General features: G+C 41.4%; 1 protein-coding gene across 1 annotated transcript in view; it reads left to right on the top strand.

Moving 5' to 3' along the window:
• MME (membrane metalloendopeptidase) overlaps nucleotides 1-27,400 on the top strand; it is a 96,824-nt gene that overhangs the window by 45,205 nt on the left and 24,219 nt on the right. Inside the window, exons 4-14 of the mRNA XM_063132066.1 lie at nucleotides 1,223-1,384; nucleotides 2,524-2,604; nucleotides 3,759-3,854; nucleotides 3,968-4,086; nucleotides 5,544-5,609; nucleotides 8,211-8,345; nucleotides 10,709-10,810; nucleotides 17,976-18,112; nucleotides 18,203-18,296; nucleotides 23,855-23,983; nucleotides 26,937-27,035. Coding sequence (XP_062988136.1) covers nucleotides 1,223-1,384; nucleotides 2,524-2,604; nucleotides 3,759-3,854; nucleotides 3,968-4,086; nucleotides 5,544-5,609; nucleotides 8,211-8,345; nucleotides 10,709-10,810; nucleotides 17,976-18,112; nucleotides 18,203-18,296; nucleotides 23,855-23,983; nucleotides 26,937-27,035 — 1,220 coding nt within the window. The remainder of the gene's footprint in view (nucleotides 1-1,222; nucleotides 1,385-2,523; nucleotides 2,605-3,758; nucleotides 3,855-3,967; nucleotides 4,087-5,543; nucleotides 5,610-8,210; nucleotides 8,346-10,708; nucleotides 10,811-17,975; nucleotides 18,113-18,202; nucleotides 18,297-23,854; nucleotides 23,984-26,936; nucleotides 27,036-27,400) is intronic.

Below are 27,400 nucleotides of genomic sequence, written 5' to 3'. Positions count from 1 at the left end.
AAGGTCACGTTGCAGAATGTTCTATGAATACATGCACACACATGCCCTGGAATGACGCTAGGTCTGGGGTATTATGAAGGATGAAAACTGGTCCCCATGCTGTCAATATGGTTGCCACTTGCAGCACAACAAAAAATAAATAAAACTTTAGGTGGGGGAAGAAAAAGAAAAATGTCATGCTATTACTACAACTACGGATGAATCCCACCCAAAAACTGTTGGAGAATTTCTCCCCTTGGAGAAATTCAGTGAAATAGTTCACCAATTTCTCTGACAAGTTGGGTGGAGAATTTTGAGAGGTTATTTGTACACAGCTTTAATTCAGGGAAGATGAATTATCATGTCCACAAAGTTTGGTCTAGATTTGTCATTTCTGTTTTGAAGGACGGTAAGCCAATATAACTTTGTGAGGAGAAGAACAAGGAGAAATATAGAACTTACAGACTAGGGCCTTAGCTAGACCTAAGGATTATCCAGGGCAAATGGAGGGGTCATCCCTGCCTGCTACTGGGATCCCCTGTGTGTCATTTGGATGCACAGGGTTGATCCCGGGACAATCCCAGGATATCGGCCTGGTCTAGCCATGGTCTGAGACTAGTTACCTCTAATGAGAGATGTAAATGTTTTAGTGTCATACTAATATATAAGAATATGGTTTCAATCACAATCTCCTGATGGTACATGCTTTCAAAATTAGTGAGAACTTGTCTACGCTTACATCCCTGCTTGTTATTAAGTACAGCTTGATAACTAATTGCTTAAACATCCGTGGAACAAAAGTCACTGGCCTTCACCTGGCTGAGGATGTATATGTTCTTTCCTACCCTCAGCCATGGTTTGTGGCAGCACACCAAAGAACCCTCATCTCCATGGCAAGGCCCTGCAAATAAACACCTTGCTATCAGGGGACCAGTTTAAAGGTCCCCTCATATAGTTGCTGTTTCATGTGGATTGGCTGTAAAATCCACTTCACTATTCAAAATCTTTTTATTCTCTGAGTAGAAATACGGTAACTGTGACTGAACAGAAAGGTTGTGTTAATTATGGGAGCTTCTACCCTGTACATCCCAATCCTATAATCAGTAAAGATCTTGTATAACAATGCAACTACATTCCGTTGCTTTTGTATCAGAAATTAAGACTGTTTTGTTTTTGTTTTCTTTATACTGTTCTCAGTTTTTATTTATTGTTTACATTTCTTGGGGTTTGTCTCTTCTAACAGCTTCCCGAATCATTGAGAACATGGATCGCACTATAGAACCTTGCAAAAACTTTTATCAGTATGCCTGCGGTGGATGGTTAAAGAAGAACATCATCCCGGAAACAAGTTCCCGTTATAGTAATTTTGACATTTTAAGAGATGAGCTAGAAGTTGTTTTGAAAGGTCAGTGGAATATGCATTTGCGAACTAAACATTTGGATAATTTCAACCTTCTTTTCCACTCCTGCGGTTTGTGTCAGGGGATGAAAAAGTGTTTCATTTGATGCCACAATTTTTATACATGTTCTTCTGAACTGTAGTCTAAGATCAATCCAGACCCTTTGCTTGGTTATGTGAATGCATGTTTGGGAATTAATCTGCTGTGTCTGGCAAAGGGCAAAGAGAGACTGTTTTCAAGCTTGTGTGTATCTGGTCCCATTCTGAGGAATGATGTTGGCATTCAGTTCTGACTCTTACAACAGCTGAAAGCAGTGCTCTCATAATCCTGGAGGGATGGGCAGTTGTCCTAGGCAGCTTCCTTTAGGCCAACTTAGCTGAGAATGCTGCTAAAACTGCTTTCTGCCAATGCTGGCCAAACTTGTATCCTATGTCCTGCATTTGGATATAGCCAAGGGCCTTCTAAACAAAGCCATATTGCAGCCATATCAAAGATATGATTCTTTCCAAAACATCAGAAGATGTTGCTGCCAAATTCAAGTGAAGATGGTTGAGACTATTATGTGGATCTTAGAGCATTTTGAGAGAGGCAGAAGAATCCTACAGGATCCATGGCAGCCAGGGTGGAAGGTAGCAGGGAGTGGTCTTTTTACCTTTTGCTTTGTTTTCCTCTTGTTGGTCCTTCTTTTTACTTCATTTCCCCTTCCGTTGGCTCCAATCACAGGGCAAATCCAGGGGCATGTCCAGGGAACAAGAAAAGTTGCCCCTGATCCACTTCTATCATGCTGCCAGAACTCCTCCATTTTGCCTGTACTACTCACATTACACCACAGGTGGGGCAGCCATGCGAGCAGAAAGCTCTATCATCATCAAGTGAGGACCTCTATGGGTAGATCTCCCAATCTGCAACCAGACTTCCCTCTTTGCCCATGGAGGGGAACCTGGTCCGCAGTACCCTATGGACCTTGGGATGCCCTTTCAAAAACGATAGGCTTCCACCCCAAGAGAGTTTAAATGGAGCTCTCATAATTACTTACCTTTTTGAATGTAATGAGTCAAAAGTGTATCATCACCCAAGATGCTGGATGGCACTTGTGGAATGTAACTATTTAAGATTTCATCATGTATATCTCCCTTGTTTTCAGATGTCCTCGAGAAGGAAAACAGTGCAGATATAGAAGCTGTTAAAAAAGCAAAAATGCTTTACAGATCTTGTATAAATGAATGTAAGTTCTTCTTCTAAGTTGCTGCATTTTAGAGTGACATAGCATGGCATGACATGGACATATAGGCTGGGGGTGATGGGAGTTGTAATGTCGCATATATGGAAAGCACCATGTTGGAGAAGACTGTTGCAGTCTATACTCCTGAGGTGCACTGGTAACACCATTCATTTGCAAAATTCTTGCAGTAGGACTTATGATACCCTGGTAAGATATGGGCTTCATATACATAAAACACCAACATTTACAGTGCAACCAGTACAGTAGAACCTATGCTAAATTAGTAATATTCTCTCCATATATGTTATTTAATTTTTAACAATGTGCTGGTAGAATTTTATGGCTGCAAATTTAAATCTACCCAGTAGAGGGGATTTTAGGTGATCATAAGAAAGGCTGATAGAAATGTAGAGTGGTTTTAAATTCAGGCCCCTGTAAGTAAAATGAATGGCAAACACAAATGAAGGAAACAAGGGGTGATTTCATTTACACAGTCAAGACTACATGAGGCTATTGATTCTGAACTGTTATCCTGAATTAATAAGTCTTGTTTATTCTGCCAGAGCATTCCATTGGGTTCCAGTCATGTTTTTCTGTTCATCTGGGCCCCTCATCTTACATACCTTTGTCAGTCAATTGGTGGGTTTCCCCTGCAAGTGGCTAGCAGGATCGCCTAACTGTAACTTGACTGCTCAGAAAAATGCAGGAATCCACTATAATATGTCATTTTGGAAACATGCCAACAACAGTAGAGGAAGGAGTGACAGCAACATAATTAGCAAATATTGCCATCTAGGTTGTAAAGAAGGCAACCCGTGCAGATGGTGGTTCAGATCATATGGAAATCAACACTGGAGTTGTATCCATTTAAAATGGTTGGTGGATACATTCTAATGACACGCTAAAAACACATTGCCTCTGGCCAGATGTTCTCTTCAAGCTCAAGACACAGCTGTTATTATGTTTTTAGTTTTTCTTGATCAATATTTTTTCTTCCAAAGAACCTTTAGATTGTGGCGAAAAAAATTGTCAGGGAATGGGTGATTATTGGAGGATCGCCAGAATATACAGGACCTTTCACATATGGCAGTGTCATAAATGAGTGCTTTAAGAAACCTATACCTCTAACTCGTGGTATTAATGTTTCCTTTCACAAGCTGCTATTGATAGCAAAGGAGGGCAACCACTAATCAGCATCATGCCAACTTTTTCCGACTGGCCTGTGGCATCAGACAACTGGGACACTGCTTATGGTAGGAGAGAGTTCTGCTTATTTCTCCCATTACCACTTTCAAATTCTAAGGAAGGGTTGGCTTGTCTCTGTCAAAGTGCTGATTGTGTGTGTGTGTGTGTTTTACTGCTTTAGGTGCCAACTGGGCAGCTGAGAAGTCTATTGCAGAGCTAAACTCTCAGTATGGAAAAAGAGTCATCATAAACGTCTTTGTCGGTACAGATGATAAAAACTCCACGCAACACATCATTCATGTAAGTTCACCACTCTTGGAAAAGGCCTGAAAATACTTCTTTTTTATTTCCATCCAAGCTGCCACGATCATGTGAATTGGGGATGTTATTAATGCCCTACCCACAGAAAGGTGCTGGGCCACATGAACACCACTTCCATCCCATGCCAAGGAGGTTGTGAGTGTGGTGCGTGCGTAAACCAGCTCATAGTTCATGGACATGTGTCTATTGCATTGCGTTTCTTTTGTTCTGTTTTCTTATTTAGCCATACCTTTTGATCTTAAGGGAAACCTGCTTTAACTCTACTTCTTGAACTGCTGTGTTGCAAGTTTCATATACCTCTGAACTCCCTTTCCCCTGGATTGTGTCCAACCTTAGTAATCTGCCAGTGGAACAGAAACCGGTAGCAGAACAGATTTGCCCTCCCCCTGCAGTGCCCCACATGCTTCCCAGATCTGCTCCAGAGGGCTGGGGGGACCTCCTGTTGCAGATGTGGGGGCACAGGGGGTTGCAGAGAGGAACAGAAGGGAAAGTCCCATTGCATGAGTAGAAATCCACTCCCCTGGCATTGGATGTCACCCTCTATTATTGTACTGAAATTATTGTGGAATCAAACGCCTGGATGTATGTGATAAGGACAGGAATTCAATAAATCCTTAATGTTCTGTGGAATATGCTTCACCAGCCTAAGCCAAGACTGTACGATCCTCTATGAAATTCTTCATCAAGAATGGTGTTAATTACTCTTACACCGTGGATTGGCTTTTACAGTAAGTGACCACAATCAAGCAGTGTGTGTGTTGCCTACAGCGAATACTGAAGGTTATGAAGAGACTCAGAAGGTGCCTGAGTCCATGCCTCCTGCCCTAAGTTTCCTTTCCCACTTGTTTTAGTTTCTATCTTGCCTCCTTTCCCACTCCCAGTGGTGTTCAATGAAGGAGTCTGGCATGGAAGCATACAGCTTCTGGATGACCACCAGAGCACCATGAGGGCTTGAGACATCTATCAGCAACCACATCTGCATTATTCTTTCCCAATACCAACACATTTGAATATGTCACATGACATCTATTAGCAAGGTTTCAGGATTGCCTCTTACTTTTGGCCACCACTAAGTAGCAGCAATCTCTTCCTACTGCCTCAAGCCCTCACTAATCACCACTGACCCCTTCTTTTCTTTTCTTTTAGTGGCAGGGGGTGGGGGGAGTCATGGGTGAAACTTTTTTTTCATTCACCTGCCTTGACCCATTCCCTTCTCCTTAAATCCAGGCTCACCTTTCTTTCTTTCTTTCTTTCTTGAATACTGTTGTTCTCCATTTCCTCTGTCTCCATCAATAGACCATAAAAATGTTTAGGATTATTTGTTATGGTATTGATACATTTTACTTCAGTGGTATTTTGAAAGAAATAGGAGTTATTCACAACTCCATCATTGTTTGGAAATTAGCCATTTTATCTTCTTTACATTGTCTTTATAGATTGATCAGCCCTCTCTTGGACTGCCTTCCCGTGATTACTATGAATGCACAGGAGTATACAAAGAGGTATGTTCAGGCTAACAGATTAGCAAGGATTCCCTACAACTCTCTGTTAAAAGGATAGGCTCCTAACTTGCCTGCTAATTCCTAATTCAGAAGCCTCACTGAGGAGAGTGTGCCTGTAGTTCTGGAAATCAGAAAGATGATGGAGGAATGGTGCCCCCAAAATATTATATGTCAAAAATGACATAAATTCTTTATACTGGAAGTCCAATGAGTAAGAAAAAGTAGTATTTTTCTATTCAGTGTGAAATTATTCAGTGTATCTTGAAATTATTGTGTACATTTTGTGCACATCATTATATGACGGGTCCAACCATGCCGTTTTCTGACACAGAAAATACAAATGACACTCACAAATACCGTGGGCCCCACTAACATGGGGCTGTGGTGTCACCACCAACTTCTATTACACTGGGTCCACCCTTTTCCTTTGTAAAAAGGGAATTTTAAACCTTTTGTGGTGAGCGTGTGTGTGTATGACAAATCTTCAGCAACAAATAAGACAGAGCAAGGTGTGGTTTTAAACAATGAAGCAAAACTTAAAACCTTCTTTCTTTCTTTCTTTCTTTCTTTCTTTATTTATTTATTTATTTATTTATTACATTTCTATACCACCCAATAGCCGGAGCTCTCTGGGTGGTTCACAAAAATTAAAAACTTTACTTATAAAGAAAAAGATGTTTTGATACAACTTATGTTTCCTGGTGTTAAAATAAAGGTAGCTCCCTCCCAGGGAAAACTAAACACCCCCTAAATCTAAAACCCAGATTCCCTCATCCTAACCTGCTGAAAGCCAGTCCTTATCTCCCTCACAAAGAAAACCCAGTGACAGTTATTCTCTCTCTCAACTGAAAATGAAACAGCCAATCAAGACAACACCATTCAAACAGCTCAAGATTCTAACTCTCCCCTCCCGCCAACTTAACATTGTCTGTAAAACAAAGGGTTTGTTAAAGCAAATCAAGCCCTCAAGCAAACTTTCAAATATACACACAACAAAATAAAATATCATTTTGTCAGAGGGCCCTATTTCACAGGACATCCTGCTGATTTAAACAGGAGGTGGTGCACAAGAGCAATCCCACTGGTTTGTGTCCTTAGTTTCCCACAATGCAACTTAACAATCTGCTGTTGCCTGTGGTGGCTACTTTACCTTGCCTGGTGGTAGGGCACCTCTCCTCACATAGTGGGGGATTGTGGTTGGCTGCCTGCAGCCTCCTAATATGAGTGTATACGGATTTCCTACATGGAAGTCAATATCCATTTAGGCAATTTTCACATGTGAAGGGGGCCAGGAGATGGGTGGTATATGGACAACTGCCAGCATGCTAGTGGGAGGTTAGAATCTTTGACAAGAAGCAAAACATCCATAACAGAATGTCTAACAGACATCTAGAGAAGTTAGATGATTCACTACAGTGAATCATTGTTCCTCTAATGAGTATCTCATCCCAGTTTATCGGTTTAATGCCATACTCTGGAAGCCATATGTTCAGAAACAGTAATTAAGTAAGCTGGTTAGGAAATCTGCAATTCATGTGTTAGCTTTTAAATACACACTAGTAAATGTATAATTACACATGTAATAGAAGCCTAATACAGTATTATGGTAGAGGTTGATTAGAGACATATAACCATTTGCCATAAGATAATATTTAAACTAATTTTGGGCTTGTTATTATTGTTAGCATAATTTCAACTTGAATTGGTGTGGGGGTGGGGGCGTTTTCCTGCTTACAGTCAGCCATTCATTTTCTTCATCCATAATAGTAATTTAGCAAAGTTCTAATTGTTCAAAGTTAATCCATAAGTGCCTGACGAGCCTCTAGTGAATGCAGAAATTGCCCTACAGGTTTTAGCTGCTTTTAAAATTATTTTCAGAAATGACTGTTGTTGCTACCTGCACATTATTTTTGTTTGAAGTGATGTTATTTGCTGGTTTTATTATTAATATTATGTTAGTTTTTATTATATGTGTCGGCCTGAGAGCTTCAGCTATAGGATTGCTCATCAAATAAATGGATAAACATATTGATAAATAATAAACTTAGAAGATACTGTTGTTTAGGGACAGAGAAAACTGAGAACAGAATGGCCTGAATCTTCCTTAAATTTTCAGGGGAGGCTGCATTGCAGGCATTTGCTTGAGAACTTTATGATTACCTGATTCAGGTTATCGTCTAAGTCTCAGTGAATGCATTGCATCTTCGGAAAGACTTTCCGACAGAGGGAGCTATCTTATTATCCCTGGGCAAGCTGGGAACCAAAGGATGTCTCAGAGAACCCATTGCAAGTTCAGAGACAGTGCGCCGACCTCAGAAGGGGAAGCCAGAAGTCTGACTCCTGAACCCCCACTCCCTCACAGCCAGTGCAGAGAGACCTGCACCAGCTGCCTCTCAGAGGTCAGAAAATCAACCTCAGAGTGGGGAGAAAGGGGGCATTCCGATGGGCAGGGAGAGGAGGAGACGAGAGAGGCCAGGTTACGAGATATCCTGAGACTCCTTAGCTTCCTACCTTCACCTTCCAAAGCACCCTTACGAGATGGGCTGAGCTATTTTGCACAATGTTCAATTGATATTTGCAAAACATTCTTTTTCTTTGCAGGCATGTACAGCCTATGTCGATTTCATGATTTCCGTAGCAAAGCTGATCCGTCAGGAAAGAGGACTTGCCATCAACGAGACAGAAATTTCTATAGAAATGAATAGAATAATGGCACTGGAAAAGGAGATTGCAAACGTAAGCCAGCTTTTCTACATTTTATGCGCAGAATGTTACGTATGGATCTGTTCCTGAGGTTAAGATTAACATTATCAGTATTGGGATCTTAGGCAAAGGTATAATGGAAACAACTGATGACATCTGAACCCGATGTGACACATCTGATCTGTTGACATAGGAACATAGGAAGCTGCCTTATACTGAGTCAGACCACTGGGCCATCTAGCCCAGTATCATCAACACTGACTGGCAGCAATGGTTCTTCAGAGTTTCAGGCAGGATTCTTTCCTAGCCCTACCTGGAGATACTGGGGATTGAACCTGGGACCTTCTGCGTGCAAAGCAGATGCTCTACCACTGAGCCACAGACCCTCCATGGGCTGCTACACACTCATGCTCATATCAGGGTAAATCAATTAAGGCTGTAATCCTGTGCTCACTTCCTTGTAAGTAAGGTCCACTGAATTTACTGAGACCTTTTTCTAAGGAAAGATGCATAGGTTCAAGCTGTGTGCCTTTTGTATTGCAAGACTTCTATTTTTTCCTGCTACAAATTAATATAAAAGTGTGTGTGGATTTGGAGACCTACTTTAGTTAACCAGTAACAACTGTGTGCATCTTGGAGCAATTTGATATCAACATGAGACTCTTTTTTCCAGCCAGCAAGGACAGGTCACATGACTCACCCGTCCGTATTGTAGGGGTGAGCTGAAAGTAGGTTGGCATCTACTGGTAGATCTCTGGGTGATTGGCTGTAGATTGGCAAGGGGTAGTGGAACCCTATCATTTAATAACAGCAAAAATATGCCCTGCGCGCGCACACACAAAAATAGGCTGTTAAAATAGAAAATACTTAGGGGAAACCAGGAGTGGATTTCTGTGTGAAAGGTCTGGAAGTTCTGTTTTAGTGTTAAAACAAATTTCTGGGCTGAGAATGTGCTCAGAGGTATGTTGATCCATGTTTTAAGTATATATCCTTCACTGCCTTCCCTGGCCATGATTTTATACCTGGGCCAGATCTATACCTTGTGTCAAATCATTATGAATGTGGAATAAAAAGTAGGATATAATGCTATGAAAGCAGAATGTGGATTATTCTGCAACAATTTTCAGTGCATTTCAATCCCGCTAAAAAGCAGTAGTGTAGATTTAATGCTGGTGGACTTCAGGGTCCTATTAAAATAAACCCAGTAGACCTAGAAAGTTTGCAGCCCACCCAATCCTGCTGTAGGGCACACAGATGCTGTGTGTAAAGCCAGATATGTGCCTGGCCACTGCATGGGGGCAAAGGAGTGGGTCAGATTGCCACTTGGAGTGGAGGATATGTTGCCTTGCTGTGGCTCTCTCATGGCCTCTCTCAGGGCTTATGGAGACTACATCGTCCTGTGCTCTTGTTTGGGTAATGTAGCTTACAACTAGGAGTCTAGGAAAGTAGACCAAAAGCTTCTCTACAATTTAAACAAATCCTGATGCCTTACCAGGGCTTTCTGCTTCCACTTTCTTTCTGGGATTGCAATCAGCAATCCCAGAAAGGCAACCACAGGCAACCATGTGGTTTGAATTGAATACTTCCTCTCTGTGTGTGCTCCATTCACTTCCATTGAGACAGCATCATCTAGTGACAGAATTATTGTGCAATGCCAAGTTTACACACTAGGAGAACTAGCATGTTCCGGATATTACTACATTATGTGTGGTTCTTTTAAAAGCAGGATTTCCAGGGGATAGAGCGGGAGATATCCTGGTCATTGAGGATGACATGTAATGGACCCACAAACTTTCGTGAGTGGCCAATTATGAGCATGCAATAAATTGCTTGTTTAGAGGAGCCCCAAGTATCCTTCAGGATACTTATGCGATGAACATAGGAGATCCTATCCATATAAGCATTAATGCATCACATTATAAATCCTTTAATACGTTTTTAATTAAGCATGTTTGATATATATATATATATATATATCAGTTATAACAGAATAAAATATAAGGCTCAATGTTGTCATATTTGTCATTCTGGCAGTGCACACACAAAAAAACCCCAATTCTTAATCAATGTATCTATTGCCCAGGAACATTGTCTGACTAATAAGTTTTAGATCTAGACTTAGTTATACCTAGAGCAGACCTACTGAAATCAACGGGACTTAGGTTAGTCATGACAACTTAATTCCCATTGATTTCAGTCTGTCTGCTCTAAATATAACTATGTCTGGAACCAACTCATAATTCATTAGTTTCATCATTTTTGCTGCTTTCCATATTTTAATAAGACAGTAATAAACATGTATTTATATGACTTCCTGATTTTTTTATTTAAAAAATTCTGCATCTCTGCTTTTCTTCCAAGGAGCTCCTTTGTGTATTGTAAATTTATTTTTCTAGGTTACAACCAAACCTGACGACAGAAATGACCCACTTCTGATGTACCACAAAATGACACTCAGTGATGTCCAAAATAATTTCTCTTTGGACATCAATGGCCAGGTAAAAGATCAATAATATGTTGTTTTCATCTTCTTCCGCTGTACAGTCAAGGCAGTTAGTGTAGCATGGTTTTTAAAAGGGCAGGGAAGTTTAATTCAGTTCTGAAGCAGAACTGAATTTTTGAATTGAAAATGCTGAACTGAATTTGTCAGCCTGCTGCGTACTGAATTGAGGGCAAGAAAACGACAACAAGGGCCCAGATCCAATTGAGCACATGTGATAGTCCTCTCAGGCAATTGCCAAATATGCTAAACAGCAGACTAAGGCTATTGGAAAAATCCATAACGGATTGAAATGAGTTCAGATTCTTGTGTATCTGACCTGTGGATTCTGCAGTAGGCCAGCTTTTTCTGTGTCACACAGATTCTGCAGACATGCAAACTGGTTTTTCACTTTTGGGGTGGGGTGGGAGTTTGCAGAAATTTGCATCGGCACTAATTGACTAATTTGCACTAGTGCTGATGTGAATTAGTCCAAGAATGAAATTCTGGTAAAAAAAACAAACTGATCTGTCAATGAGTGAACAGTAGAATAAAAGATGCTTGACAATCTGCAAAACTCAGATGGAATGGATTTAACGAAATCCCTACAGTGGAGGGGGATGTAGCAGGACTAAGAGTGCAGTCCTTACTTGATTACTCAGAAGTAAGCCTTGCTGAAGTTCAATAGAACATACTCCCAGGTAAGTATGTATAGCAGGGGTGGACAAGTTGCAGCCCTCAGCCCAATTGCAATAGCCCTTTGCATCTTCATCAGTTCAAAGCTTTGGTGGGAGTGATCTGACCCTTTCCTTGTACCACTTGTGCAGGAAGTTAGTGGCAAAAGGGGGCGTTGTTGTTGAACAACAAAAGGGAATGGCAGAAAGAGAGAGGAAAGGAGGTGGCAGGAAGAGGAAGAGAAAAAGTGTGACACACACACACACACACCCCTTGGATCTGGCCCTGTCCACTGACATGCGGGCCCTGATAGATTGCTCGGGAGGAAATGTGGCCCTCAACAGAAAAAAGGCTCCCCACCCATGATGTATAGGATGGCAACCAAAATCCCTGACTTTGTTCCCTCTCCCAAACAGATGATCTATTGCTGATTTTTCAGACAGGGCTACGTGCATGGTGCAGCTGGATCAGGCAAGGAACCATGCACAATAGCCATTGACACACCTCGTTCCTCATTCAGTTAGGAATACATGTGCCAAAGCTTCTGCATCTGTATTGTGCCTAGCTGGATTGAGACAAAGAAATTAAGCCATCATTCATAGTTGTAGATCAGACAACCGGACAAAGTTTAATTCCATGGGCTGTTGCTTCATCAGAAACAGCTGAGGCCTGGCATATAATAAAGATACTGTTTATCTGATAATACAGTAAGGGAACATTGTGGTTTGACACATGAACAGGACTTGGGTTCAAAGGTGGCATTACACTGTAATTTATTTATAGGGCTGTCAAACAATTAAAGGATGTGTTACGTTGACTTTCCTCTTAATCTGTGAATGAATTGATTAAATATAAATTTGATTTGCATATTGCCAACTCCTCAACATATGTGTCTTTGGGAGATAGTGAAGGAAGTATGAGATAAAATGTGAAGGAAGTTCCATCTTTAATATTTTTCCCATGGGGAAAAAAAGTATGCAACTGAATGCTACTTGGGAGCCCCAGTGGAATAGGGCTATTGCCTCTAGGACCTGGATAGAGAGCTGCCTAGAATAATCTGGCTGGACATTATGGAGAATGGGATGCTGGACATAGATGGACCTTTGGTGAGATCCAGTAGGCTCTTCTGATCTTTGTATTTTTGTTTTTCGTTTACGATCACTGTAGCATACTGGAATGGGGGGAGAAAAAAACCACATAAAAGATAAATATCTCCCTTAATGCACAGACTCATTGAATAAAGCAGCCCCTACTTGATTAATCAACTAGACATTTGGTTGATTAATGTACTAATTAAATGGACTAGTGGTTGCAGACCTAAATATGTCGATAGAGCATCTCATGTGTTGCAATGCAACGAAGTTATTCCTATAACCATGTCCTAGGATCTGCTTCATGAGCAAAAGAGCACCTAATCAGGTATTAATGTCCTGATGCAGGTACAAGGCCAGAGCAGGTGGCCTAATGTCCCGCCTGGAAACAAGCCCAGCTTCAATGCTGACAGATCAGCAGCTACTGGCTATACTGTGAAGACAGTGTCCCTTTGGCCTTTCTGTAGCAGCACAGAAGTGTTATACACAAAGGCACTTACAGAACAATGGCCAAGGGAGAGCCAGACCTTCATCACCCTTTTGAACAGCAATCTATTTATCTTTTGAGAGCCATTGGAGATTGCACAATAATAATGGTCTAGTCTCATTTGCCAGAGGCACTGTAGATTAGGAGGCAAGTATGACTTCAGCTCCATTGACAAATGTTACTCTCTGTGTCAAACCTAAGCAGATTCACAGCATCAGGTTTAGAACTAAAATGAATTCACACTCCTCAAAATATTCTCCAAATAGTCTGAGGGCATTTAAATCTGCTGCCCATGTTTAACATTTGACATCAACATTTGACATCTGTTTTTCAAGTAGCACTCATCACTTGACAATAACTGTCAGGTGACCTGCTGTAGCAATCTCTATCTGCTAGCATTTGACAGCTAATTTGCATCAACAGTCAACATCTGACCAATAACTTATATTAGCATTTAATACATTTCATTCAGAAAGCATAACTTGAACAAATGGTTGGACAATGCAAACAAATTCCCATGTCAAATTTCAGTTCTGAAATTCAAGCATCAAATTTTGATGTGGGATTTTAAAATCCCAAAAGTAAGATGTATAATTTTTGCAAAAATAAAAAATGGTGTTGGTTGTAAGCAGTGTACCAATTTCTTTTATTCTGCTTCTAAACACATGTGTCACAATCCCTAAGCATGTCTACATCCCATTGAATCTGTGGCTGGATTGTGTCCAGTATACAGAAGTCCTTTGATGATAAGAATTATCATCATGTAAGTATACTTGGGATTACAGCCTATGATTGTTTTACAGCTCATTAATCTTAAAGCTATTTCAACTTACTTTATTGCCTATTGGCCAGGAGTTTTCAAGACACATGTGGAATTGCTTAACAGGGCTTTATTGTTATCTACCAGCTGAGCATTTTTCTTTTCGCTTTTATGAGGAATTTGCTTACATTAGTAGTCTGCCTACAGAAAACAAAAAGGCTGAAGTCAAAACAAAATGGCACTTTTCATAACTGATGTAAATATTTTTTATAGGCCAGTTATTATATTGCAGTCATAGTATGCAACATTCAGAAATGTAGTTATGAAATTCACACACAAACACACACACAATGAAGTTTGTACTGGAATAGTTTAGATTCATACCACTTAAAGATTGGTTCACTCACCCACTGCCTGGGAAATCAGTACATTGGAGGGCATTGGGTGGGAGACTGCACATGTTCACACACCAGCTGCCACAGGTATGATGATGCACTGTGTAACATAAAGGATATGAAAAACTTTCCCCATCCTTTGTTTTTAAAGCGTAAAGGTCTAAGTGCATTCTGCTTTTATATCAGACTATATTGTATACATAGGGCCACAACAAAATGGTGTATATTGCATGTCCAGCCAATGAGTGAGCCCTAAGACACTATTAATTTCTAAAATATGAGATGGTAAGGCTCAAATGTATCTTGACGTTGGACTCTATCATTATTATTATTATTATTTATTTATTTATTTATTTATTTATTTATATAGCACCATCAATGTACATGGTGCTGTACAGAGTAAAACAGTAAATAGCAAGACCCTGCCGCATAGGCTTACAATCTAATAAAATCATAGTAAAACAATAAGGAGGGGAAGAGAATGCAAACAGGTACAGGGTAGGGTAAGCAGGCACAGGGTAGGGAAAAACTAACAGTAGAAAGTAACAGTAGAAGTCTGCACAGCATCAAGTTTTAAAAGCTTTAGGAAAAAGAAAAGTTTTTAGTTGAGCTTTAAAAGCTGTGGTTGAACTTGTAGTTCTCAAATGTTCTGGAAGAGCGTTCCAGGCGTAAGGGGCAGCAGACGAAAATGGACGAAGCCGAGCAAGGGAAGTAGAGGCCCTTGGGCAGGCGAGAAACATGGCATCAGAGGAGCGAAGAGCACGAGCGGGGCAATAGTGTGAGATGAGAGAGGAGAGATAGGAAGGAGCTAGACCGTGAAAAGCTTTGAAGGTTAACAGGAGAAGTTTATATTGGATTCTGAAGTGAATTGGAAGCCAATGAAGAGATTTCAGAAGCGGAGTAACATGGTCGGAGCGGCGAGCTAAGAAGATGATCTTTGCGGCAGAGTGGTGAACAGAAACCAACGGACTGATGTGAGAAGAAGGAAGGCCAGAGAGAAGAAGGTTGCAGTAGTCCAACCGTGAAATAACCAGTGCATGAACAAGCGTCTTGGCAGAAGAGACAGACAAAAATGATCGAATCCTGGCAATATTATACAGGAAAAATCGACAAGATTTAGCTACTGCCTCAATATGAGGAATAAAGGAGAGCGAGGAGTTGAAGATAAAGCCAAGGCTACGAGCTTCCTTGACCAGAGTAAGCGTAACATCATTGACAGTAAGAGAGAATGAGAGATGAGGAGAAGGTTTAGGAGGAAAAACAAGCAATTCAGTCTTTGCCATGTTAAGCTTCAAGCGACGATGAAGCAGCCAAGCTGAGATATCTGAAAGACATGCCGAGATACGATCGTGAACATCAGGAGAAAGTTCCGGAGATGACAGATATAGTTGTGTATCATCGGCGTTCAGATGATATTGGAGGCCATGAGATTGAATAAGCTTGCCCAAGGGCAACATGTATAAGGAAAACAACAACGGGCCAAGCACCGAGCCTTGCGGAACCCCTACTGAAAGGGGAAAGGAGGAAGACGAGCTGCCATTAGCCAACACACTGAAAGAGCGACCCGCTAGATAGGAGGCAAACCAGTTATAGACAGAGCCACAAAATCCAAGGTCATGAAGGGAATCTAAGAGAAGATCATGATCAACCGTGTCAAAGGCTGCAGTTAGATCAAGAAGAATAAGAATGGAATAATGGCCTTTGGACTTGGCAATAAGGAGATCATTGGTGATCTTAGTAAGGGCTGTTTCGGTGGAATGCAGAGGACGGAATCCAGATTGAAATGGATCCAAGCAGAGTTACTAGAAAGAAAGTCAAGACAACGAGAGTAGACCGCACGCTCCAGGATCTTTGAAACAAACGGCAACAAAGAGACAGGTCGGTAGTTATACAGAGATAGCCTATCAAGAGTAGGTTTCTTGAGAATGGGAGAGATTGTAGCATGTTTAAAAGCAGAAGGAAATGAACCAGAGGACAGAGAAAGATTAATAATATGTAGCAAGGAAGGGAGGATAGCAGGAATAAGATTAATAAAGACGCGAGAAGGAATCGGATCACGAGAACAAGTGGAAGGCTTCGAAGAGCGCAGTATTGTAGACAGTTCATCTGCAGAGACCGAAGGAAACGGTCTCTGCAGAAGGAAAGGAGCTGACAGATGAGGAACAGGAACTGGAAGAGGAGCAGAGCTGGCCAGATCAGAGCGGATAGTTTGGATTTTAGCATTGAAAAAAGAGGCAAAGTTATTAGCAGACAGAGAGGCGGGGAGAGATGGCGGATTAGGCTTCAGAAGAGAATTGAAGGACGCAAAGAGCCGCTGAGGATGCCTAGCATTTGACTGGATCAGCGTTGAGTAGTACTGCTGTTTGGCCAGTGAGATGGCAGAAGAGAAAGAGGAGAGTACAAATTTGTAATGGACAAAGTCTGCCCGGTCCCTGGTCTTACGCCAAAGGCGTTCAGCTGCCCGGGAACAAGAGCGAAGGTAGCGGAGGGAAGAGGTGAGCCACGGTTGGGGTTGAGAAGGGCGAACTATCCGAGTTGTAGATGGAGCAAGATTATCAAGAGTTGAAGATAAGGAGGAATTAAAGAAGGAGACAGCTGAGTCCAAGGAGACAGCCGAACAGACAGAAGGAAGGGAGGAGGCTAGAGACTGGGAAAAAGCCTCATAATTGATAGATTGCAAGTCACGACAAGAGCGAGAAGCGGGACGTGAAGGAGGAGGATTATGAGTAATATTGAAAGAAACTAGGTGATGATCTGACAGCGGAAAGTGAGCAGTAGAAAAGTCCAACACAGAGCAATTCCGAGTGAGAACAAGATCCAGACAGTGTCCAAGGGAATGTGTGGGTGCATCAGACCAAAGCTTAAGATCATAAGAGGAAGATAATGAGCGAAATCGTAGAGCTACGTAGAGCTATCAGTAATCCAAATGCATGAAAACTGATCATAGTTGTTTAGTGGTGATCACACATTGTCAAATCCATTTTCTTCTGTTATTTGACATGCTCTAGGTTGTCCAACTCCTGTGTTGAAAATAGGTTCTGGAGTCCTGAAAACCTCTGACACAAATGGCGCCCAGTTTTAATAATGCAAAAGTATTGTTGGCTTTGTACAAATGGCTACTATCTCAAAATAATTTCAGTTGTAAATTATATAGGGTTTGATCCAGACATAATCACACTTAGGCCTTAGCTAGACCTAAGGTTTATCCCGGGATGATCCCGGGGTCATCCCTGTTCATGTAAATGACACACAGGATATCTCGGGAGCAGGCAGGGATGACCCTGGGACAATCCCGGGATAAACCTTAGGTCTTGTTAAGGCCTCCAAGAAAACCCATTGAAATCAAGTAAGTCATGACCAACAAGTTGAGAAAGCTGTCAAGTAAGACATGACTAACTTAAGTCCCATTGATTTCAGTGGGTCTACTCTAACTATGACTTAGTCTGAATCCAACCCATAATTTTGATTTTAAAGATTTTTTAAAAATAATTTGTTTTAAATTGCTATTAATGTTATCTGTTATTTTTTCTTGTTTTGTTGTGAGCCTCTCTGAAGACATGCTAGATGATGTTGGTGGGATGCAAATCTAATATATAAATATTTGTCATATGCAATAGACAAATATAAACAAGACCATAAATCTTCGCAAGACATCCATGGCATTCAGCACAACAAATCATAAAGGCTTAATGATTAAAAATCAAATTTCCTTGTGTTTTTGGTCATTTAACAAGATAAGTTGAACATACCTAAAGTGCACAATTTTCCCCCCACAGCAATTCAGTTGGTCAACATTCATAAATAACATCACGTCAGCGGTGCAAATTAATATTCCAAATACAGAATCTGTCATCGTTTATGCTCCAGAATATCTAACCAAGCTAAAATCTGTCCTTAATAAATACACTGCCAGGTAGGTATGCCAGATACATTTTAAAGTCCTGTGTTTTTTGTTTTAATTGCCAATATGCTCCACAGTTCTTTTTCTTGTTTTATTCTGCAGAGAAATTCAAAACTACATGAGTTGGAGATACATAATGGATTTGGTAAATAGTCTAAGCCGCAACTACAAGGACACAAGGAATAATTTCCGTAAGGTGCAGAAACTCATATTTCTTGTTCGATATTTAAGATGTGTAATGAACATAAGAAGGACTATGCCAGATCATACCGTGATCTCTAACCATTTCTCTAACCATTTCATGATCTCTAACCATTTCATGATCACATACCATGATCATACCATTTCTCTAACAGGAAAGTAAGAGAAGTGTAGATGGATAAACAGCGGTATGGCCAGGGACATCCGATGAAGTCTGTCTCCTGAAATGCACTGTCATCTGATTGGGGCCATAAGTGATTAGACATTACGTAGAGCATGATGAACTCTGGGGTCCTTACACAACTCTAAATGGCTTAGGACTGGAAATCAGAGGAGGACCTTCTCTAAGTGCCCTTGGTTCATTGTTTAACAACAAGGATTCCAACTGTGGACTTAGCTAGACCTACCTCATAGTCCGTGACGGAGGAAGGAAGATCTCACATTGTGATTAACGCGAGATCCCTCCTCCGTTTACATGTGAGGTGCGACAATCTCAGGAGGAGAGGCGTCACACCCGCAATTATTTTTTTTAAAGAGGAAGGAGTGCGTGAACGCTCGTGCACTAAAAGTAAGGTTTTTCTTAATTTTAATTACTTTTCCCACTCCCACTCCTGGCTCCGCAGCAACGGGCCACATGTTCTGTGGTCTTGGCCTCAGCCCAGGACCGTGGAAAAAGCAGGCCCAAAGGGGAGGGTGAAATCCCAGGGCAAGGGAGGGATCATCCCTCCCTGATCCCGGGATCCCCTGTATGTCATGTGGACGCACAGGGACGATCCTGGGGTTCACCCCGGGATTTCGCCTGGTCTAGCTAAGGCCTGTGAAACACTGTGGGGGCACTCCAGTTGTGGAACACACTCCTCATAGAAGTGTGACTGGCCCCAACCATAGTTTTATGTTCAGTGCTAGGTAATTTTAAATTGAGCTGTCTCTTTTATGTAGGTTGGATTCAGGATTATCCTTCCTTGAAAAGAAGGACTGTGATTATGGAAGGATCCTCTACACAATTCTGTGTGATTCCTCCCTACCCACCCACCCACCCACGCACACAAACCACAGTTCACCGTATTCAGAAGGGTCTTCTGACTCTGTGTGGTATTTTCAGGGGGCTGGAGGGGCTGCCGTGCAAAGGGGGGGGGAGTCCACTTCCACCAGTGCAGTTGCTCCTGCTTAAATAAGGATCCAACCTTGTATTTCCTGCCTTCTGTTTGCTGTAGCTGTTGTTTTTATTGCGTATCCCATTGTTGATTTTTAAATTACATTTTCTATGCTATCCCAGTATTGTAAAACAAAGGGTGGGATGATGATGATGATGATGATGATGATAATAATAATAATAATAATAATAATAATAATAATAATAATAATAATAGTGCCCCAGCAAACTGGAGCTTTATAGCCAATTGTATTCATGGGGGTTGGCATATGTGTATGTATATCTTCTGTGGCTGCAGATGAATTGCTAAAGACATACTGGTGCTGCTTCTATTATTCATTTTATTTTGTTTATTTGATTTAGATATTTCCATTCCATCTTTTTTTAAAAGCATCCAAGTCAGCTAATGAAACATAAAAAGCATAGAAAGCATAAAAACAGCATAGAGATGTCTCAAATCCAACCTCGCTCTGTGCTGGGCTGCAAATACAGGAGTGCCACCCAAATGAAGCTAAGTGCTTCTTCTAAGTCCCATTGATTTCAGTGGAAGACTGGAGCTTAATATTTCAATGGATGAAAAAAGCTTAACTTGGGCTGGATTGTAGTCTGTCATGACTGTATTTGTGTGGGGGGAACAAATGTAAAAGTCAAAAGTTGATCCTGTTCCATTCAACAACAACAAAGAAAGAGGGGGGGTGAGAGAGAGAGAGAGAGAGAGAAGCTAAAAACACTGCAGATTTCAGGGGAGTTAGCCTAGCAGCAGGCTGTTCTTTTCAAACTTTGCTGATAACACTTCCCAAAAGACCTTTCCCCCTGCCTCATTCTTTATGAGCTTATTAGGGTTGAAAACAACCTGTTCCTTTTCAGTGCCTTTCACTCTGCCCAAAGGGTGGAATTTCATGAAAGATTACTTAGAACTTTAGACACATGAGGTTAAGTGAAGTGGTAATTCTAAAGACAGATGCAGAAAACTCTTGCTGTGGTTTGGGAAGGGTTCGGGGAAGAACGACACCATGTCTGTATCCCTGCTGATGCTGCCCTAAATCTGGGCCATAGCTAGATGGGGCGAAATCCCGGGGTGATCACCGGGATCATCCCTGTGCATCCACATGATGCACAGGGGATCCTGGGAGCAGGGAGGGATGATCTCTCCCTTGCCCCAGGATCTCACCCTCCCTTTCAAGCCTGCTTTTTCCACGGTCTCGGGCTGATCCCAAGACAGCGGAACGTGTGTGTGAGCGTCACGGTTTGTCCCATTTCCTCGTGGTTCCTCGCAAGTAGCCAGGACCCGCGCACAGGGCGCAGAGCTCCTAAGGAGCTCTGCGCCCATTGGGGGTGGGGGGAGTGGAGAAATTAATTTAAAATTTAAAAACCTACCTTCTGCGCACTGCCGTTCGTGCACTCTTCTTCTTTGACAAAAAAAAATGACGTCCGCAACGTCCTGTCCCTTCAAAGTCATCGCGTCCCACATGTAAACAGAGGGGGAGATCTCACGATAAAAATATCGTGAGATCCTCACCCCTCTGTCGTGCTAGACTGGTAGGTCTAGCTGAGGCCCTGGAAGCTTTAAGTGGCAGAAGACATGGATGCACAGTAGATGCATAACTGAAATATCATGAAGAAGAAATGGTGTCATATATTAATTCTGAGAGCCAGTGCACACACAGAATGAGCAATTCTCAAACTGTGCACCAGGGCATACCAGTCTGCTGTCAGAGAATTACAAGAAAGAAAGGACATAATGAAAGATGATTGCAGCCTTCCCCCAACCTGGCACCCTCCAGTTGTGTTGGACTACAACTCTCATTATCCCCAGGCAGCATGGCTATTGGGCATCCTGGCTGGGGATAATGGGGGTATATAGTCCAACGCATCTGGGGGGCACCAGCACAAGGGAGACAAAATGGTTGCAAATACAAGCTCCTATCTACAAAAAAAAAAGGTTGCATATTGTATCTGCGTATGATTGGATCAGAATTGGCCTTGCCTCATGGGATCCTCCCAGATGAGGTTTTTATTATGCAATTGCTCTGTCTTGAACACAACATGTCAGTTTCAGTTTCTCCCAGTTTTTCATTTTCCCTTTTCTCAGTTTGGTTCATTCTGAACTTTGAAGATGTTTCCTATCTTAACGTCAGTTCATCCTGAACGTTGAGTTGTTGTCTTTAAGTGCATGAAAGTTTGCAGCATTTTTCTGTGTCTTTCTCTAAATGCAGGCATTTTACTGGATATGCACATTTTTGCCAAGGAATGCTTTTTTAACCTTATTTCCCCTAATACATACATATTTGGTATGCATTTTTTAATTGGAGAATTCCATTACAAAATTCAGAGAAGCATATTGAATCCAGAGAGTGAAATTAGAAAAGGTCGTATCAGATGTGAACTGAATGAATTTCTTCCCATCCCTGGTCCAGAAGTTATTTTCATAATGTTTTCCCACCGCTTCTTCTACCTTTTTCCTTACCCAAACAAAGTGTTAGCGAAGGAAAGACAGAATAGCTGCCCCATGTCTTTCGATGGGTAGGTAGGCACTCGGGGATGTCTGTCTGAAAGCCCCGTTTCAAATTAGACGGCGTGATCTACAACATGCAAAATGAAGTAGTAGTTTGAGGTGGGGAAATTCTGAATTCTGCTGCCACTGCAGTGGGCTGCAAAACGATGACCTCTGCTTGGCAGCGTAGCAATTTGATATTTACTAAGACGACTATATCACATTTCTCTATCTCAGGTCGGTTTTTATTAGTCTAGGCTTCTTCTCACCTAGTGCAGCAAGGTCACTGAAGTCTGAGCAGCCTACGGGCCCTGTTTTACTTGCCTGTAAGGGAAACGGGTAAATTTCATTGAGCTGTAAAGGTTTGCATAAAAGAACTGTGAAAACGGCTGCTCTTTCTGCAGGGGAGAGAGAGGATATTAATCAGCATGGCATTTCTCCCCTGCAAGCCAGCTCTTTAATGAATTTCAAAGCCCGTCAGTGCTCATTTCTAGTTTAAGAGCAAGTACTGCTTCCTTCATATCCTGCAAGAGTCTGTAAAGGACACTTGAAGAGAAATGGAGGAACTCCTGAAGTATAAAAAGGACAAGCCATTTGTCTGCTTTTACTGAGCACACTCCTCTATTTGAAGGGCTGCCAGAGAACTGCCCTATCTTTGAAGGCATCCCTTATTTGAAGGCTGTCCTGTCCAATTCCAGTCTAAAGATTTTTTTAAAAAAAGGCCATAAGAACCTTTGCCCATCAAAAGTTATCACCTGGATCACAACCTGAATCACCAGGTATACAGGTCACTTGGTCACAGTCTTTTGTACTATGGTGAGATTTCCTTTATTTCCATTTCAATTATAATAATTATTTCTAAATTTGCATCTGCACCTATATATTAGCATATGCAATTGTAATGTCAAACATGTCCTCTTTTTGTTGTCTTTTTTGGTGATGCTACTACTCTCTTGTAGCTATGCATAAGTGGCCACCTTAATGTGCAGCATCAGCTGTTCATTTTGCAAGGCCTTGAGCATTTTCATCCTTATTGGTGGTCATTTCCTGTCATATAAGGAGAGCTACCATTTTCCTAGGATTGCTAGGATGTGTGATACGTGTTTGAATGCATGATGGTCTCATAGTTGGTCCTCTATGTTCCCCAGAGACTGTGCTTAGAGGTGTACAAAATTATCCACGGTGTGGAGAATGTGGATAGGGAGATGTTTTTCTCTTTCTATCAAAATACTAGAACCCAGGGTCGTAGCATAAAGCTGATTAGTGGGAGATTCAGGACAGATAAAAAGAAGTACTTCTTCATACAGCCCACAGTTAAACTATGGAATTTGCTACCACAATACATCGTGATGGCCACCAATTTGGATGGCTTTAAAAGGGGGTTGGATAAATTCCTAGAGGAGGAGGCTATTGATGACTTCTAGTCCTGATAGCCATGCGCTACCTCCAGTATCAGAGGTAGTAGCCCTATGTACACCAGTTGCTGGGGAACATGGATTGGAGGGTGCTATTGCACTCAAATCCTGCTTGTGGGTTCCTGGTCAATAGCTGGTTAGCAACTGTGTGAACAGAAGGTTAGATAGACCCCTAGTCTGATCTAGCATGGCTCCTCTTATGTCCTTATCAGAAAAACATGACCAGATATTCTCACCCTGCTGAGATGGATGCAGCAGACTTCACATTTTCCAGATCAATGAAACAATGAGTGTTTCAAAGCTGGAAAGAGGAACAAGGGAGAGACTCATGTGTACTTACTTAACCAGTGTTCCTCTTTAAACAGCATTTAATTTCCATTAACATCAACCCATTAACACTAGTTAAAAGCATGAAGTCTCTCCCGAACACATCTGCTTTGGCTTGTAATGCTACATGTGTAACTCCTTTCTCAAATGCTTATGCTCAACAGGTGCTGTATGGCACAACGTCAGACACCGCCATTTGGCGCCGTTGTGCAAACTACGTCAATGGCAACATGGAGAATGCTGTGGGAAGACTCTATGTAACAGAAGCATTTGCTGGAGACAGTAAACACGTGGTAATGTCCTCAGATCATTATCTGTGTCATGTGCTAGTTATTTAAAAATTTAGTAGATTAAGCTTCAGATGGGAATATTAAATGGCTACCTAGAAACCAAAATAGGTATCGTTATCATCAGCTCAGAAGCATCCTGCATTCCTGCTTTGACCAATAGGGCTAGAAATGGAAGAACAGCAAATGGCCCTGTTGGGGAATATCATGACATAGACTAGGGATCAGCAATGTGCAGCCCTCCAGATGTTTTGGCCTACAGTTCTCATGATCCTTCACCTTTGGCAATGCTGGCAAGGGCTGATGGGAGTTGTTGGTCAAAACTTTTGGAGGGCCATAAGTTGCCCACCCCAGACAAGAAGAATTCCAGGCTCACCCAGTAAGCTTCCATGGCCAAGTGGGGACTAGAACCCGGATCTCCTGACTCCTAGTCCAAGACTTTAACCACTACACTACATTGGTTCACTTTCAGCTCAGATTGCCTCTTATGCAGTGGACTGATTATGGCCAATAGCAACAAGTGTGCATCTGAAAAAGGGTCCATGAAGATATGCATTTAGTCATAATCAATTCAAAATCAGTTCTGCCTTTTGCATACTGGGCATGAGATCCATTGTGTCTGGCAACAGAACAGATTCACACACACACACAGCTCCTCCCCAGTCCAAATCTGCACTGGAATATTGGAAACTCTTCAGGGCAGTTTTGAGGAGTGCATGGAGAGCTATGGGGATATAAGAGGATGAGAAGGTGCACTCTGAGAGTGGACGTCCACTCACACCCTATTGGATGTAGCCCTGGATTGTTAACTATTTTGAACAAGAATGAGCATTGCATTACAGCAGTAAAACAAATACATTCTGACATCCTAACAAGCATTATATTCCTTCTGTTGAAGTTCCTCACACCCCAATTCTTTAGAGATGTGACATCAGCTACCTACAGCCACAGTCTACAAGAGCATCAGAGTTACATACAGCAGCAGTCTGCAAGTGAAATACATTCATTCTGCTGCTGCACTGCCTGACTGTCATATTCCTTTTACACTATATATCAGGGTTACACTATATATCAGAATTTGTGGTGCTTTGTTGGATAAATTCCAATATATATCAGGGCCCTGATCTACACGGGTATAGCTGTTTCTATGGTGGCTCTTAGAAAGGGAATTGTTTCAGGTCCCACCCTTTTGTACCCCTCCATATACATCGGTCCCAGTTTAGAGAAAGCAAGCTGTGTTATTCCAGTTGAAAACAATTGAGCAATGAACTTAATCCCATTGATTTCAAGCAGACTCAGGCATGACTAAATTTTTCTAGAACAGGGCTGTCCTCTCCATCTTTGTCTGTGCCACCTAACTCAGCTCACCACGTTGGGCATGTTTAAATTTCACATTAATTAACGCATTTAAAATTGCAATCCTATGCATTAGTTAGTGGGGGAAAGTCCTACAGTTCCCAGCATTGCTCACTGGGGAATGCTGGGAACTGCAGGAGTTTTTTCTGTCTAAACATGCATAGGATTGCGATTTTGAATGTTGCTTTTAAAAAAAAACATTTTGCACAACCACTAACTCTGCTTTTGTGATGATAATGACTGTGGCTGTTGCACTGATGACACCCACCCACTGCAACGCTGGTGTAGCATCGTATTGCGATACCACAACTTCACACTGTCTTGCTGGAGCAGTGGCTAGCAGGAATGCAGTTTTCATAGATTACACCATCCGTTTGGCACCCAGCAGTGGAGAAAAGCAGATGCCCCCCCCCCCGGGAAAAGAAAGAAACCTTACATCTTGCATTATATGCTGGGTTTTTGAAAAGTAGGTTTAAGAAGCTGGAAGAAATCAACCTCTTTTGGCACTCAGACTGATGGTGGGATTATGCAGTTCTTCCGGGACAGTAAGCCAAGTTATTAGCTAATGATGAAGATTATCACAAGTCCTTGCAAGTTGTAGAATGAAGGTGTTAAAGTACAGGAGATTACAGGGGCGGAAATTCAGTTTGATTAACTTCGCTGAAATGGAGGGGGTGGGAAACCGACAATCTACTTAAACATAATTAATTGATTCAATCCATTGCCTTAAAATAGGATTTAAGGCATTTCAGTCTTATTTATTTATTTATTTATTACATTCATATACCACCCCATAGCCGAAGCTCTCTGGGCGGTTTGAAACATTAAGCATTATTTTTGCCTAATGTTTCAAAATAAACCTTTGTAGTTTGCAATTCTCTCTGGCCTGGTTCATACAACACTCTAAACCATGTTGCTTAACCACAAAATCATTTAGGGAATGCATTAACAGTTGCAGGGAGAGAAAGAGTTAAACTTCCCCCTCCCAACTTCCTTGGTCCAAGACTGCCTAGGCTTCCTCAAGGCTGATATTTATATAACAAAATCATGCAATTTCATAGCATTCACACAAATAACCCGTCTGGTTTGGCCTTAAGCTACGGATTTGTCTTGTCTTCTTCTTGTTGGGGAACACTAGATCCTATACTGTGAGGAGGGGACAAAGCACCACAAATTCTAAACAACTTCAGAAAACTGCAGTTTCCAGGATTCTTTGATGGAAGCCACAACAGTTAGACTGGTATTCAACCCAATGTCAGTGTGTAGCACAAATACACTACACTAATACCTCTACACTAGCTCCATCATTTTCATTTGAAGGCATAGAAATGTTTTAAATAGCAAAGTAATTAATTTGAATAAGTGCTCTACTTGGCAACTTTGGTTTGGCAGTGACTTCAATTTTGTCATTATCAGCCTATTTTGAAAACCAAAAATTTATATTTCCGCCAATGGCAAATGGAATATAACTTGCTAGAATACGACCTATGAATAAAATGGGATGCTTAGCGGTGCAGTTTTATGTATGTCTACTCAGAAGTCTACTCCCAAGTAAATGGGAATAGGTTTGCAGCCTACATCATATTGTACTGTACACCCCCAGGTACTAGATATGATTACACAAATCCGTGAGGTTTTTGTAAAAACACTGGAAGAGCTCAAGTGGATGGATGACCAAACCAAAAAGAAAGCTGAAGAAAAGGTAAGTATTATTATTATTATTATTATTATGAGAAATTCTGTAATTTGCAGGGTAAAAAAAAAGGCTGCTACTTTCTTTAATTTGAACAGAAGAGGGGAATATCAGAGATTGTTCATTGCAAAGGATCATTTGTGAGAAAAACAAATACAGCATTCTTCCCCTTCTATATGGGCTTTTTCATGATGGTCAACTTTTTCTATCTGACAGAAACTGGTAACTGTTCCCTGTTGCTATGAATAATTATAGCATGCAGTTGTGCACTTACCTTTGTCTGTCCACAGCTGCTTTCCCCTGACAGCACTGTAAAATGGAATTGTCTAACTGGGCATTTTTGATTAAATGGATAGAAATATTCCACAATCTGA

Source organism: Elgaria multicarinata, chromosome 8 (assembly GCF_023053635.1).
Source record: "Elgaria multicarinata webbii isolate HBS135686 ecotype San Diego chromosome 8, rElgMul1.1.pri, whole genome shotgun sequence".
Taxonomy (NCBI): Eukaryota; Metazoa; Chordata; class Lepidosauria; order Squamata; family Anguidae; genus Elgaria; species Elgaria multicarinata.
Note: the sequence above shows the minus strand (reverse complement) of the source record. Positions and strands in the feature narration are given on the sequence as shown.